The sequence below is a fragment of the Crotalus tigris genome, unplaced genomic scaffold, assembly GCF_016545835.1.
Source record: "Crotalus tigris isolate CLP2741 ecotype Arizona unplaced genomic scaffold, ASM1654583v1 scf7180000019856.1557650, whole genome shotgun sequence".
Lineage (NCBI taxonomy): Eukaryota > Metazoa > Chordata > Lepidosauria > Squamata > Viperidae > Crotalus > Crotalus tigris.
In genome coordinates, this window is record NW_024097742.1 from 982107 (window position 1) to 998981 (window position 16875).

General features: G+C 36.3%; 1 protein-coding gene across 2 annotated transcripts in view; it reads right to left on the bottom strand.

The window, feature by feature from the left end:
- The window catches only part of DYNC1H1 (dynein cytoplasmic 1 heavy chain 1), a 63773-nt gene that overhangs the window by 9102 nt on the left and 37796 nt on the right, over positions 1-16875 (bottom strand). The window contains exons 41-67 of one of the 2 annotated variants that reach the window (XM_039364814.1): positions 16020-16185; positions 15759-15922; positions 15230-15359; positions 14298-14431; positions 13335-13449; positions 13067-13228; positions 12618-12832; positions 12330-12534; positions 12021-12194; positions 11780-11899; positions 11572-11692; positions 10084-10279; positions 9855-9972; positions 8936-9151; positions 7809-8021; positions 7328-7455; positions 6131-6284; positions 4997-5143; positions 4764-4914; positions 3807-4060; positions 3545-3679; positions 3349-3443; positions 2683-2857; positions 2247-2322; positions 712-872; positions 227-338; positions 87-147 (exon numbers count right to left, since the gene is read on the bottom strand). In XM_039364814.1, coding sequence (XP_039220748.1) covers positions 87-147; positions 227-338; positions 712-872; positions 2247-2322; positions 2683-2857; positions 3349-3443; positions 3545-3679; positions 3807-4060; positions 4764-4914; positions 4997-5143; positions 6131-6284; positions 7328-7455; positions 7809-8021; positions 8936-9151; positions 9855-9972; positions 10084-10279; positions 11572-11692; positions 11780-11899; positions 12021-12194; positions 12330-12534; positions 12618-12832; positions 13067-13228; positions 13335-13449; positions 14298-14431; positions 15230-15359; positions 15759-15922; positions 16020-16185 — 4098 coding nt within the window. Of the gene's footprint in view, positions 1-86; positions 148-226; positions 339-711; positions 873-2246; positions 2323-2682; positions 2858-3348; positions 3444-3544; positions 3680-3806; positions 4061-4763; positions 4915-4996; positions 5144-6130; positions 6285-7327; positions 7456-7808; positions 8022-8935; positions 9152-9854; positions 9973-10083; positions 10280-10647; positions 10844-11571; positions 11693-11779; positions 11900-12020; positions 12195-12329; positions 12535-12617; positions 12833-13066; positions 13229-13334; positions 13450-14297; positions 14432-15229; positions 15360-15758; positions 15923-16019; positions 16186-16875 lie in introns of both variants that reach the window. The other variant, XM_039364813.1, reaches the window with a different exon arrangement.

A 16875-nucleotide genomic window follows, 5' to 3' on the forward strand; every position in this document is an offset into this window, starting at 1 on the left:
TAAAATCCAAAGAGATTAATGCTTCAGAGGTCTGTATTATACTCCAAAATTGATCCATGCAAATCCTACCATTAAGAAGAACCCACCTGCCTGACTTCACTGCAGTGTTGATTGCTTTATCAGCTTGGTTAAATCCTTCAGCAGAACCTAAAAGGACATTACCATATTAGAACTAGGTACCTGTCTTCCACAGCATTTGATATGACAAAATATATGAAAATGTTACCAATAGCAATAGAAGTGATCTGTGTATTTTGCTCTGCAGCAAGGTCTTCAACATGTCCACTAGCATCATAGCCAGGTACAGAGCACATCAAAACAGGTGTATTAGGCTTCACCTAAAATCCAGGAGTAGGAGAGAAACAAAAAGGGAAAATCAACTATGTTTGCTTCACAGTACTCCAGTGCTCCAAAGTTTGCTAAGAAGTTTGCAGTTTTTCTAGCACTGATAAAATTTCATCTCTGAAATGTCAAAAGGGCCAGAAAGGGCCACAATTTCAATTTCAGAAAGCTAAAACCATTTTAGGTAGACAGAATGATTTGTACCCTCTCATGTTGTATCATTACAAAAAACCATTTAACAAATAAAAAAATAATCAATATTCAATGCAACATTTGCTTTAACAGACTTTAAAGTAAAGCATCACCTGTACTTAATCTATGTGTGATTCTGGGGACCAAGGTAGGGGAGTAATTAAAATTTTTACTTGCCTCAGTATCAACAATGTGCGCCAGATCCAAAGGTTGCTCCATAATGGACATAAAATTTTCTCCAAGATTTGTGGAAACAAACTGATGTGCCATTGCCAATAAACGATCAGGGCGGAAAGCTTGGATCAAAAGTAAGCGGTGTATGGCCTGTCCAATGGGTGCTGAGATTTAGAAAAAGGAAAAATAAAACAAAACATTCATGTTGTGTTTGGATTGCTCCAGACAATTCAAGACTAAGGTTACGGCAAGAACCAACATATTTCTGTTTCTTTCTCTCCAAGAAAATAAGGATGAGTAAGGAAACAGGAGGCTTAGGAACAAAACTGCTTCCATCTTTAACTCCTGTCCACCTCCCACCACATGAAATTGTGCAATTTGATTTCAGAGTGTTTAGAGAGATCGAGCCCTTTGTTTCCTAGAGGCCTCCTGATGACACTCCATATAAAACCTAGGTCCAAAAACATGTTTTTCTTGGTGGTATCACTGGAAGGTCTCCTCCAGCTTTTTAGAAAATCATGAAACTACATGACAGCCTTTGAACTTGCAAATATTGTCTAGCACTGATCTAATACAACAGTTAGGTTTTATAATATTTCATATGAAGACTAAAAAAACTTTAATTCTAAGAGCATCTCTGTGATAATGGGTTATAAAAAAGGGCCTTTTCTGTCAATTTTATTTGTTCATTCCTCACATGATTCTTGGGCAAGTGGGATTAGATTTTAATTCCTGTGGAAGAAAAAAAGGAAGAGGAGAAAAAACCCTGTGTCAATGAAGGTATGCAACTGTCCCACATACACATCTGGATGGTGAGCTATCCTTGATGTTATCCATCATCCATTACTCAAGGCTAGAGCAATTTCTTTAGGAACGATGCCATGTGTTCTCTAAAAGATGTTGCAAGCATCAATTCTGACCAGCAGGTAATACAAACTTCTGCTTGTCTCCAGAAGGAGGTCAAACACAGCCTGTGAGCCAGCTAATCTTGGCAAAAGGTTTTCTAAGTCCACCAGGCCTTGAGTAATAGATGAATCCAGGACACCAACTCTGCATACCTATTCCTCTAAAGAAGATACTGTTCCATTCAGAGTCAGAGATACACTGATTCCAAAATTCATGGGCTAATATTTGACTCCATCTTATCAGGATTCACTTTTAAGGGTACTGACATTATAAAGACAATGCACCTGCTTTTCTACTGATAACAGCTTTATTGTAGACTATTAGTAAGTCTGAATGGTCCTGAGTTATATATTTCCAGAAACACTAATCCCACTAATCCCTTTATGTCACTGTCAAAATCAGGCATTTACAAGGAATTACTTGCTGATATAATACTAACATACCATTTTGAAGGTCTGTTTTTCAGTATTCAAAATCAACCAACTAATTTCACAATTTCTTACAAATTAATTTGATATTATCTTTTTCCTGACATGTTATGTTATGTTTGTTTTCTTCCTGCAATTTCTTCTGGTGAGTGTTCCACAAATATCTAACAAAGCAAAACTGAGATGGAAGAAATATGAACCTACTTGCAGTTTTGTCTTCTGTCCAAAGATGGGGTACAGTCTGCTCTGGTGAACTGCTATCCAGCCAAATGCAAAATTGCTGTAAGTCAAATTCAGTTAATAATTATTATTTCTGAGCAACACATAAGAATCTGGTATTAGTTCTAAGACCAATGAATTTCTTCACATGAAGTCAGATCAAGGATGATCGTATTTCCCCAAGGAAATGTTATCTGTATGATAAGAACATGTTTTTATACTTAGTAATATACTTTTCTGATTAATATACAGTTCAGTCAGCATAAGCTATCCAACCCTCATATTGGTAATAATGTGTATGAAGTGAAGTTGGAAATAAGCTGCATATATACAATGGTCTAAATAGAAGGAAATGTTCTTATTTGCATTAATAGTTCACTTTAAAATTCAATAGTTTAGACATATGAAAGGATAGTCTTACATCATCAGCTTTGATTTTAGAAACAAGGTCCTTAAATGAAGAAAGACAGCTCAGTCTCATCATAGCTTCCACCTGTTCTAAGGTCAGGCCACTGATTTTGGGGAGAATCGTATTGCTGAGAACAATTTCTCTTCCTCTTAGGAAATGCTGGAATTCTGCATCATACGTAGGCTCCCTTCAATGGAAACAGAAGAAAATCCCACTGAGAATAATTCTCTCAAAGATAAAGAAACCTAACTACCCCCTAAGTATAATTCTTTGGGTTACTGATACGCACAAGAAACCTGGGAAAATCATTACTTCAGCTTATGTGCGTATGTCTGCTGTTTGAATAGTGGTTTAAACATGACAAATAATCTTTTGTGAGAGATATCAGATAAAGGTTAAACCATGATTTCATTGTTTTTTCTTACAGCAAATCCAAATGGGCCTTTCTGACATTATTTTTACTGATTTGAACAGAGATATGGAATTACCTGTGTCCCTCTGTCATCTTAGTTTGGACAAATTAACTTTATATCTATAAATGCTAAAGCTGGATACAACTTTAGTCTGACTTTTGGAGTGCTTTTTTGTTTTGCTTTTCATGAAATTCCCTATAACTCTTAAATTTTGGAAAGACTTCACTCTTCAATACTGACTTGTTTAGTAAGAGAACTTGCTTACCCTATAGTGCCTTTCAGTTTTATTCTAGCCAACAGCATTGCAAAGGTTATGTGATCCTGATGTAGCATGCCACGAGCAACTCTGTTGAATGCCACCTAGAGACACAACATTAGAAAGATCAGCTTTGTAGAAAGTTTGTGAACAGGAAAAAAAATATCTTTGAAGTGTTTTGAAGTACAAAACGCCTCTACTTAACCTGGAACAGATCTTTTGTGATAATGGAAAGACGTTGGGTATGGTCTGTAATTCCCTTCAAATTGGGGTTTTCATATAGGACATTATGATAGATATCCAGGAAAAACTGAAGAGAGTACTGATTCAGGAAGTGTATCTAAGGTAGAATTCAAATGGAATAAAGAATGTTAAAAGCAACATATTGACTTGAGTGGAAATGGCGTCTTGCAGCATTTAAAAAAAAGTTAATCCGAGAAAGGGAAACCTAAACCAACCCTCTGTACCTGCTTCAATGACTCCATTGTGAAGTAAATACTGCTGCATGCAGTCGAAAGTGGGAGGTATTGCTGAGACACTGTTTCCACCTCTTGCATGACAATATCTGTTTCTTCCACTTTTCTAGTAACCTCAGCTGCCTCTTTCTTCAAGTTCTCCAAAGTGGTTATGATGGTATCATCATCCAAGATACGTCCTTTTACTTCATTGAGGGCTTGGAGAAGAGATTTTTCTAGCTGCCGCAAACGCAGCTGGAATTCACCTTTAAGAATAACAGAGGCCCTTAAATAAAACTTGAATCACATTCTGACATCTTACCTTTTAATAGAGTGGACACAAAGCAACAGCAAAAAAAAAAAAAAAAAATACTAACACTTTTTACTTTTTAATAGAGATGAGAATCATTTATGAGTCTGAACTGACAATTGCTAGAAAATTCCTAAATTTATTAAGTTTATGTGCCACCCAGAATGAGAATAGCACATAAAATACATACATACACATATATTTTGGATTCTATTTAATTTTGAACTTTGGAATATGGGTTGGTCTTACAAGAATAATTTTAAATAACGCAAAGCAATTTTAAGCATCCTGCCTAATCAAATTTAGTTTTTCTAGAAGTATAAATAAGGTATCTGTGCAAATAAATGTTAATAATTAAAGGGTTTTTTTAGTGATGGAAGTTTGTTTAGGAAAATGATTAAAAAAAAAAGACTTAACAAGGGAATGAGACCAGCTCCCGTATTCTTTTTAAGTTGTTCTGAAAAACAAGAATCTGACTTTTTGAGTTCTGCTCTGGTAACCATATTTAATAGAGCTGAATCTCAAACATCCAGGTAGGTTATTTGCTAATGAAATTGATACCAGTACTGCTGTAGAACAGAAACAAGATTCGATTCTTTTCTTTCTGCAGCTCTCTAGGTGCTAAAAACGTTGGGGATTTGATTTTTCAGTGACTATACCTTGAAGTTTGAGGAGATCAGAACGTTTCTCATCCACATCTGGTCTTTCAGCTTTCAGTACCTCATTTAGGCATTGACTCTGTAAGCTGCTACGAGTTACTGTGAAGTTGACAAATGTCACACGAGAACAGAGATCTGGTGGAAACTCAACCTATAAAACAAAAATGTTCAATGTAATCTTCCCTATCCACTGCCATCAACTACTGGTCTTGTAAAACAAGTTTATTCCTTACTGTTGGGTCTCGGGTGGAGAGGAATATTACAAATGATGGTGATAAATCAATATCTTGATCTCCCAAAGTGATAAGAACTCGACCACCAGTTCTACGAACTTCACGGTTCAGTACAGGATTCAGAACAGGGTCATAGCTCTCCACATCCTAGACAAGATGACAAAGTGATCAGGCATACATGGAATCAGTAGAGATAAAATCCTCTTGAACTACTTTCTGAAAGAAAGCTATGACTTGTTTAATGACTGCACTGCTTAGTGATCAAAATTCCAGGCCAATTGTGCTTATAAGTCAAGGATTACCTAAATTTTTTGGGGGATAGTCTATTTACTTTGAAGAAAACTAGTTTTTTTCCCCAAAATAATTTACTCAGATTTGCGAACAATAAATTAATGAAGATTGTTTTTCTTATCCTGTCTTCTGTTTAGATAGGTAAAAGTCTTAAATTCAGGCTCATCTTTTTTAGAGAAATCTAACATTTGAATAAGTTGAATCTTTAAAAAATGTAGATATATCTCCTAATATACTATCCTCAACACATGGAAAGGAAAACAGGCATGATAAAGGTTGTGACATCATGATCCAAGCCAAGCTTCTTTTGTAGAGGGCTTGTTGTTTGTAGCATGTGTGAATATAAGGGGAGAGAACTCCGATTGCAACACTGCAAACAACATTTTATGTTTTGATGACTCCAAACTTTTTGCTCAGAACTGTTTAAATTTTTCAATAACATTCACTGATAGAAGCCATTATAAGATATATTTATTCTACAACCTAAATTTTGCTTACCAATTACAAGAAACAGCATGAATTTTAAGACACAAATTTTAAGTAAGTTCAGAAATAATGTAGCTTAGGATGAAAGGAGACATTCTTGTCAATGTCTTTTATCAGCCCTAGTTGCTTATTATTAGCCTTGGTTGCTAAGTGCTTTTATTTCAGTGGTTTCATGAGGTAGACTTGGGTATCTCTAGATCCTGTTCATTTCAATATTACACGGGTTCCATATTACTGATTGTACTTGCATTTTTTTCTGCATTTGAATTACAGATAAGTGTTGTTTGTTTTCATAAAAGTAAAAATGATATGAACTCTCCTTAGTTTTTGAAGGCAAAACATGCAACAGCAACAAACCTGGACAAGCAGAGGATTACCAAATCGCAGGGCACTTTCCAAATTCTTTCTGAACGCATCATCCAAAAAGCTAGTGCGAGTTATTTTACGGTCCTTGTATTCATTCATGATGAATTCTGTAGCTTGGCCCGAAGGATCGATAATTAAGGGATACCTAAAATATAATTTCTTAAGTTTTAAGGAAGCTAACCAAAGAATATTTTTACTCCATATATTCACTGGAGTCATTTTTCAAAAGAGTTTAATAATATTGTATTAAGATATTTTTTTTCAATGCCATCACTATTAAATTCATGATTCGAATTCATGATGTATGCTGAAAACTGAATGATAAAAGCTTCATTTGTTAATATTCACCAAAAATAGTTCTGTTGCCTTTACATTTTACTTCTTTGAGTTTCCAAATTTCTATTTAATCTGCTATTCTATTGAATTTTGCGCTTCTGACAGGCATACCACAGTCAACTGCTACTTGGGAATTTTTGAGCAGAAATAGTGAATATTTATTTAAAGCATGTAAGATATATCTACAGTATGTTAGTGTCTAATCTGTTAAAACATAATCTTCAGATATCTAATGAATACTTAATATAATTTTGCCCATCTTCTTATAAACCTCCCAAGTGGCCTTGACATTTTGTAATTATTCTTAAACAGTGCTTGAACTGATTGATATCTTGAATTTTTGGAACCATTAATCACCTGGGAAGGGATTGCTGAGAGTTGGTAACTTTTTGGATGAAAATTTAGATGATTTTCATCTTATGTAAGAGATACTTAGATGGCATATTTTTCTTTAACAAAACCAGTATCATTGGTTTATTAAAACAGTGGTACAGCAATGCACACTGTTTTTGGAGCATATTTCCCTGGGAATGACTTTCTTTCATGATATATGAAATATGATATATAAATGTATTATTCCCAGTGCTATTCTTAGGGGAAAAGATGGCTACAATTATTAGCCATCCTCTTCATACTACATCAGAAGATTCTTGGAAATGCCATAGTATCAGAATATTTATACAACATCCTGTCCTAGGAGTACAGCAAAAGTAATGTTCTTTCCCCTAGAAATAGCTGAAAACCATTCAATCACAGGAACAAAGGTTTAGGCAGGAATAATTACCACAAGTGTTAATAGTGTTTTTCTAAACAGTTTTTTGGATGAAAATGCCTGATGAAAAGTAAAAGTACCTGTTAAATCTCTTGAGCATAATTGCATTTTCTGTGCACAAGTCATCTGCAGGGAGAGAACTTGCTTGCCAGCGAAGACGTTCATCTGCATTCGACAAGTATTCTGTTCTAGCAATATCTGTACGGAACTGTAAAATGAGGATTATGGTTTACTTAAGAAAAGCCAAGAATTGACAAATACCTGTAGGTTAATAAATGTATTTGTTCCCTTTCTACTACTACTGTGATTTGTTTTACCTTCATAAAATACTGTTAACCCTTCAGCAATACCCTTTACCCATTGATTGCAATTTGGATCCAAGTATACATATCTTTAATCAAAATGGGGCAAGTATTGGAGAAACATACTCCAAATGATCCAGGCTGTTATGGCATTCCAAGCTCCAAACAGTTGGTACATAATGCCACACAATAAGTGATTCAACTGTTTGTAACAAATGGTGAATGATTTTATGATCCATGAATGTTTTTTTTTTTTTACCTGAATATTTGCCTGCTGTAAGTGATGGGACCATGTTGTGAACAGGTTTTGCCGCATCTGCTGGTCAAAATAACCAGCATAAGCAATAAATGCTCCTGAGAGCAAACAGTCTCCTGCAATTGTGGACATCTGATTCTTGAAGGTTTCACTTGTTTTCTCCCATCTTTCACGTTCAGCGGACAAGCTCTTCAAAAGAGCTGTGCTACGATTTACCTGGAAGTGAAGCAATTAATATATTCAAACAAAATCCAAACTCAAAATTTTTGATGTCATTTCATGGAAAACACTATTATTAAAAACTTGGCCCTAACACAATAGCAGTGAGAAATGGGAGGCGAGAGAGAAACAAGAGCAAAGTATAGAGCTCCAGGAAAACTGCAAGAAATTTTAATCATAGCTGAGAATAGTTCTGCAGCATATCATAAACTGTGATTAGCATCAATATTACACTTTCCCATTGGTCTTCTAGTCTTCAAAGAGGCCTCCAATCAGTACAGTTAGTCCTGACTGCCACTGTAACTGAGATGTGCAGGCTACTGAATCTCAGATAAGAAAAGAGGGAGTGCCAAAGATAGGAGGCGATGGCCTGGGTGACTTGGTGCAGACCAGGCACACATTGGGGGAAGGGCAGTGCTGCGGGAAGAAGTGAGTGTAGGAAGGTCGGATGTGGCAAAGGAGGGGAAGGAGAGCATAGTGCGTGTGAGCAAAGAAAAGCCACTGATTTGTGACCTGTCAGCTTTCCCATTGTATTTGCTTGTGGGAAGCTGGCAGGGAAAATCACATAGTGATCACATGATTGTATGACACTGCAACCTGGTTTTAAGTGTGAGCTGGTTATCAAATGCCCAAATTTTGTTCACATGATCATGGGGGGCACTGGCCAAAAGGTTGAGGACCTTTGAAGTCCTTTTGTTCAGCATTGTCATTAACATTGAATGGTTGCTGAATGAATGTTAAGTGAGGACTGCCTGTACTGAAACTACAGTATAGAAGTCAAAACAAATGTCTAAGACTCATGGTGGTCATTTAAAATGGAATTCAGTGCTCACAAGAAAAATAAAAGTCTGACTTTGGTCTAATCAGAACTTAACAAAAAATTAACAATTAACAAAAAGTGGCAGTCTCACTTTTGCTTCCACAGCAGCTAGATCTGCCTTAATAGCCTGAGCTTCAGAAATCAGTACAGCATACTCCTCCTTGTAACGAGCAATACTGGTCTCCAGGTCTCTAATCATCTGCTCAACTTCATTGGCCTTCTGCTGGTTGTCTTTGGCATCGTCCTCAAGTTTCTGCAGCTCATTCCTCAGGGGCTCTACTCGCTTCAACATGTCAGCATAGTTCAACTGGAAAAAAGAGCAGGCACTCAATTTCCAGACAATTTGGGATGTTACAGTCCTCCAAAAGCCCTCATATCAACAGTCTGATGTGAGAAAGTTGCTAAGATGAAATCCAGTGGATTATTTTCACTGAAGAAATACTTCTTGTTTGTGAAACTGAATGGGAGGAATTCTTCCTCCCCCATAGAAACCCACCAACTCCAGCACTGGGTATCAGCAGAGAGATTTTGAAGATGTGTACAGAGCTATGGATGGGAAGGACAAATTGGAGAAGGAGAAAATTCCCCTCAAACCTAAAAGTCTGCAACTTCACTCTTTGATTTTTGACAGTAGGCATGCTTAAGGAAGATGGATTTATTTCAGCACTAAATTATACCGTAAAAACTGAAATAAATTAGAATAAAATAGGGAAAGTCGGTTTACCAGTTTTGAATGGCACTGAACGGGTACTTCCCTTTCTGTTCTACAAATACTTGACAAAACCTGCTTGGTACTGTTTTTACATTTTTTTACTGTAGCATTTTTTTTTCTTTTGATCCTATTTAGCATTTTCATTTGTTTCTTTCTTTTTATCCAAAATTGCTTTTTCCACAAAGCATTTTGCTTTCCTCTCACTGTTTTATCAACTTTCAGGAATCAAAAAACCTACTGCAGCCCCAGCTTCTATCTCTTATTTTGAAAATATGATCTTTCCAAACAGATTTCTTACCTGTGCAATAGCCCATTTTACCATAGGTCCACAAGCCAAAGATGCTCTGTTCACAATTTCATAATTGTAGCTTGGATTTGATAAATAGTTCTTCTTCATCTTCTCTCGGATGGCATCACTAGAACGGCAAAAGAGTTTAAAGAACTATACAGGCAAATATTCAATATACAAGTTCCAATTGTGCAACTATCACCATCACCATATTAAATAGAGCTAAAACTACAAATACCTGATATCTTCAATATTAAAGTTGACAATGCTGCTGATGAAATTATCTCTGAGAATAACTGGCCTGATCTTTTTCCAGTCACTTGTCTCCTCACCCAACAAGAGACAAATTGATTCTAAAGCCAGTTTTACTGCATGAGGTGGATTGGCCATAGTTCTTACTTCAATAAGATGTTGTCTCTTTATAGAGCTCACCGCTATTAAGGGATGGAAAAAAGCACTGAGCATGCGATATACATTTCAGGCTGCCGATGGGAATGGAGAATGAAATTTAGTTCAAAGACTGCAGTTTTGTTACTGTTGTAATAATATATGGGCTGCTGTAAACAACAGTCTCCATTTTAATGGATCTCACAGACCCCAAGAAGCCTTCATTAACCTGATACAGGTTAGAGATGGAGGGCAAGAAAGAGACATTGTAAATAAATGATTCTTTCTGCCTAAAGATTTAGCAAAATCAGCTCCTCATATTTTTTATTTGTAATCTGGTCATCGCTCAGAAGTCTCTGTGAACAATTTCATTCAGATCCCAGAAGCAGCTAAAATACATTTCCAAATTATTCACCTGATCTCCTCAGCAGAAAAGTTTACAATGGTTGGGATGAAGTTTTCCCTCATTATGATAGAACGTATCTGTTTCCAATCAGTTGTACTTTCACCCAAAAGCAGACAGATCGACTCTAGTGCCAGCTTCACTGCCGCAGGTGGATTCGCCATAGAACGGACCTCCACCAGATGTTGCTTCTTTATTGATTTAACAGCTAAGCAGGAACAAACCCAATCAGCCAGGCGTGAAAGAAAATGATTTAGGAGAAAACAGCAAAAAGCAAATTCAGAGATGATTTGAACAATTTTAATCTTACATACAAACACACACACACACACACACACACACACACACACACACAGAGAGAGAGAGAGAGAGAGAGAGAGAAATCAATTTTAATTTAAACAAATAATTTATAGGTAAAATCTGTAAGATTTTTCTGGTAGCTCTAGTACTACCCGTAAAGCACAGGGAAAAAACAAAACAAAACACTTTTCTCACTTTTCAGATATACCATCAGCTACCACAAATAATCTAATAGACTAGTAACGTTCATTGTAGCCATCTTTTTTTTTAAAAGTCATGTTACATTCCAATATTTTGTATTTTTAACTCATAATAAAGCCATCAATAGCTACAACAGCTTAAGTGGCAATATGAGCAGGTATTCTGAAAAGCTGTGCAATTATTGCTTTGTGCGCAGTCAGAGCAGAATATGATTACTCTTTGTTCCAATTATTCTCCCAAAGATTTATGCTTAAGAATGTAATATTGTTTTCTTTGCTCTTACTAAATTTCTGTGAGAGATGATAATACTAAAACCAAGCAATTGCTGAAAAGAGTTCACTGAACAGCAGATAGTAGAGCATGCTGCAGACCCAAGCTGATATATATATAATTGCTTCTCTCCCCCTCCCCTCCAATTTCATGATATTTGCCTACCGTTCTGTGCCTCAATAACTGCAGGCTCTACTTTATCCAGATCTTCTTTCACGCTCATTTGCTTATCTGCAATACCCTCTTGCTGTTTGTGTAACTGTTCTTGAATTTCTTGGCTCATAACCTAGGGCAAATTATACAAAGTGTATTAGAATCTCAGTCATGTACACAGTAGTCATTTTCGTGTTATTAAACCAATCAGAGTCCTCACCTTTTTCTTCTCTGCTTCTTGTTGATCTTTTACCATCTTTTTTAATTTATCATTAGCTGCTGCATTCTTCACTTCAAGCTCCTGACTTTTTATTCTTAAGTCACGGCGCAGTTCTTCTACCTGGAATAGATATGAGATTCTCAATAATGTCAACGTGCATTAATGGAAAGTTCTGTAATAACTTCTAGGGGTTGTCAAGAATTTCTCTCCCCCCCCAATTGTCCTTTATTTAGGTTTATACCTGGTCCACAGTTTCCTTGATTTTCCTGAGTCCAACATTCAAATGCATCTGCTGTTCTTCCAATTCACTCCTTTTTTCATTGAATAAATTTGCATAGTGGTTGATGAAGTCCAAATAATGACGAGGAGTGATAGCCATTGTTCTGCCACCTCGTTTTGCTAGTCGAGCGTTAGCCTGCCATCAAATAAAATATTGGTACAAATCAGTAAGTTTTAAAATTTCCTCCACAAAACACAAATGCAATATCTTCCTCTAGGATTGTCTGATAAGAGCATAAAAAATCCGTATCAAAATGAAAACTGAATCTACCTGATGAAGTGTCAGATGAACAAACACACAGCTGTTTACAATAGCTTCTCTATGTGATGGAGGCTGTGGCAGCTTGTCATAGACAACTGGCATGTAATCAGGCACAATGTAATTTGGTTTCTCAAGATCCATTTTGCTAGTGAATTCTTTACCAACTTGATAAAGTGCCTCAGTGGACCAGTCTCCAAACCAGTTCAAAACACACCTAAACAAGATAAGACAATATTGCCATATTTTGAAATAAATTAATGGAAATTATTCACACATAGTGTATTAATGGTGCAGTACCTGTTGAACAGGGCTGGAGATGTAGCTGCTCTATCTTTCAATCCTTCTGAAGATGGATTCATGGTAAAGACTACGTGCAGATTTCGGATCACTTGACTAGTGAACCATTTATAAAGTTCTTCATGTGAATCCAACATTAAGCCTTCTTTCTGGGCCCCTTCCTTACACTGAGTCATAAGTGTGGCATATTCATCTCCTTCAAACAGTCCAGGGACCTATATTGAGAAAATGCACATTAGAAATCTAATTGATTCTGGAAACTCTTAGAGAAGGGCTGAATTCCAAGTTTCTGACAGCACAAATATACAACTGTTTTACTGCAGACTGGTTGTTCTTCAGCTCAGAGATTAAATTTCAACTGATCATGGTAACTGATGGAACAATGCTTTTTTCATTTTAAAATACAGAAATCTAGATCCAGCTTTTCCCTAAGCTCTTCATTAAGTTACCTCTCCATTGGCCAGAAGAGTGTTCATTCTCTCCAGGAATCCAGAATCAAGTACATTTGATTCATCCATTATGAATGCAATTTTCTCATTCTTGCAGCCAGATCGTCTCAATACCGTTCTTAGATCTTCATCAAAATCTTCACCAGTGTACTTTCTATGTACCTGTGAATCATAATTGTGGGTCAATTTTTGTTTTTATGTAGTCTATAAAAGGAAAGTAACATAAAATGGTTTTAGTTCTACTATTTGAAAGAGTGGTTGTAATGACCTTAATTTGGTAGACACTTAGACCATTCATCCATGCCACAAATCGAGACAGAGTTGTTTTTCCTGCTCCACTGACACCAATGAGAAGTAAGTGCCCCTGAGGTTGACGGAAGATTCTGAAAAGATACTTCATTTAGTGAATATAATGCAAGCTACCAGTATAACTCATTTCCCTTTATAGGAATTATTTATTCATTATATTCAATGGAACATTCCTACAGATGAACATACACATAATTAGAGTCTTAAATGTATTTATAAAACATTATTGGAGATTCTTTCTAGTATTCAATATCCAAGAAAACATTAAATATTCCTTCTTAAAATGAAAATTAGATTAACTTAATAATATACATTTTTCTTGCCATGGTTCCCCGAAAATAACACCTAATCTTTTTTTTTTGCCTCCAAAAGAGCCACCAGATCTTATTTTTTTTTGGGGGGTGTCTTTTTCATTCACCACTGGCACTGACAACCCTGCCCAGCCGGCCCACTTCTGCGGCCAAAAGAGCAGCTTCATTCTGCAGCTGAGAATGGAGCTCTGGCCTGCATTTTGCAGTCAAAGGCCTTTCTAGAAGGCCTGTGTAGCCGAGAACCAAGCTACGGATTCAATCCATAGCTCAGTTCTCAGCTGTGCAGGCCTTCCGGAAAGGCTTTTGACTGAGAAATGCAGGTCGGACCTCCATTCTCAGCTGCAGAATGAAGCTACTCCTTCAGCTGCAGAAGTAGGCCAGCGAGGCAAGTGTCGATCCATGGGAGGCCTGGCTGCAATGATAAGCTCCAGCCCCCCCCACCCTAGCTTGATTTTTAGGTGTGCACTCTGCCCCAAAACTAGGGCTTATTTTTGGGGTAGGGCTTATATTAGGCCCAGCCCCAAAAATCAAGCTAGGTCTTATTTTCGAGGTAGGTCTTAACTTTTGGGGTAACACAGTAGTAATATATATATATATATATATATCTATACCTATCAATTCGTAGCACGTGATCTAAAACTTCATTGAATAAAACAAGCGGCACATCGAGTTCTTCTTCATAGAAAACTTTCAGTCTTGCTTTCACATAATCTCTTAACTCCTCTTGATCAACTGGGATATAGTCCTAACAAAAAAATAGAACAGGCAAATATTTTTGTATGTACATAGACACACATAAATGTGGAAGCTGACTATGTTTAGGGTAGTATCTTAAGATGCATAAAATGTTCATTTGCGAAGGTGCTTGATTTCCCATTAAAAATTGTTTCATATTAAGCAGTCAATGTCTTGAGTTTTCCCCAAAAATAAACAAAGCTGACAGGAATGTAACATTTATTTCCAAATCATGATGCTGCAAGAAAAGTACTGATGCAAAATAAATGGAAATAATAAAAAATCAGCACTGAAATTCTGAACAATCCTAAAAAAATAGCACAATTATTTAACTGAGACAACTCATTCTATTCACAGAAAAAGATAAAACAAGTTTAATATAAAATAAAATCTTGATCCATATTTTAATTTAGATTAACTTTCTTCCTCAAGGATGTAAGAATGAAGTAGTTACTTAAATTAAATTTAAATTTTAACATGGCTATCAAGAATCATGGTCAGCTACACAGGCTGAATTTTGCAAACATTTCATAGTTAAACTGGCCAACTAATATTCAAGTCAACATACCACAGTAAGGTTGTCCTATCTGGCCTCAATCAGAACAGAATGGATTAACTGTAATTATTATCCTTTTTGACAAATTTATTATGTGAAAAAGTTTCCATACAGAATTTTAAATTTTTGTATCAAGTGGCAGGGTAGTAATTTTATATCTTTTAAACATACCTAATTGTTTTTAGTTGAAAATATCTCCATGTCCTAAACATTGTACAACTCAACCACATAGAAGATAGGTTTTTCTCTTACCTTTGAAAGCCAATTGCTGTAGAGAATGGGCCTGCACATGGCCTTCTCTTTATCTATATTGGGGAAATGTTTCAGAGCTACCATATCAATATTTTCATCAGTCCATCGTCTCTCCTCATCTTCCACAAGCCTGAATAAACACAGGAGATTGAGAGAGGAAGCAGACAGGACTTAACCAGGATAAAAGTAGGGAAATAACAGCATAATAGAGCTCTGAGAAGAAGGAAGAAGGCTGAAGATAATTCTCAGCTCAGCTGGAAAGATTCTAAAAAAATTGTAAAAAACAGAAGCAAAAAATTTGATAGTATGCATTTTCTAGAAAACATTTAGATTTTCTCTTTCCTGGTCAGTTTTTAGGAGATCTATTACAACAAAATGCCTACAATTTTAAAAAAGGGGAATTCTTTTAAACAGAAGTCTAGTACAGAATATTTATTTGCTACAACCTGGCAAATTAATAAAAACAAGCATATAATTTTGCATCCCTAAGAAGAGGAAATTTATCCTATCCTAGATATTTTAAGTTTACCTGTCCTGGAACAGGCGCAAGGCTTCATGTGCCCAAATTCGAATGAGTCCTTCAACAGGCAATGTTTCCAGAGGTCTCAGAGCTTCAAAGATACCTCGCACCCATCGAGTCATTTCACGAGGTGAATAGATATAGTGTGGCTGAGTATCTTGAGTAAACCTTTCCTGTGTGGGAAAAAAATACATGATGAGTGCTTACTAGCATTTCACCTCCCCCCCCTTAATCATTTAATTAAAAGCTATGAAAAACTTTTAGCTTTACCTGTGACATTGTGTAGAACTCAACCATTGCAGCAGTCAGGGGCTCTGCATAAGTACGGAGAGATGGAATAAGTCTCAACATAGCACGATTGAAAGTGCCATAAATCTGAGTGAGTGAAGCTGGTCCAGGGTAGTCCACATATACAACAGGAACATGGCGCAAGAATCTGAAAATATATTCAAAGAGATTAATTTAGGAACATTATCTAATAGTATTTTATTAGACTAGAGAGCCAGTTCAGTATAGTCAGGTGCACCTTTGGGATAACTATGACCTGGATGATTGAGAATCTCCATAGACATTCAGTCAGACTAGAAACCAAGTGATCATGAGTTCTAGTCCTGCCTTAAGCACAAAGCCAGTTGGTTGATCTTGGGCCAGTCACTCTCTCTCAACCTTAGGAAGCAGACAATGACAAACCACCTCGGAAATCTTGCCAAGAAAACTTCAAGAACTTATACAAGCAGTCGTCAGGCACCAAGACAGACTTAAAGGCACACACACATACAAATTTAGACTGACTACATAGACTCCAAGAATTAATATACTCTGCAATAAATTGTTTCACAGAAGGTCCTGAGAATTATGCAAAATTATGTAGGATGAGATATTTCATCATTAATTTCTCTTTGTCAATAGCCTTTCTAATGGAAGTATCATTCTAGAATCCAAACTATAGGAATGCAGTATTATATTGCACCAAGAGGGCTCAGGTACTATAATATTACATAGTCAACTAAAAATGTGGCTGTGGGAGAAAACATTTGGTGGATGTTAGATTTGCTATTGACTCCTCCTGTTCAGTGCCATTAAAATGTGCATTGTTTAAAACTGTTGTGTTTCATACAAACCCCCT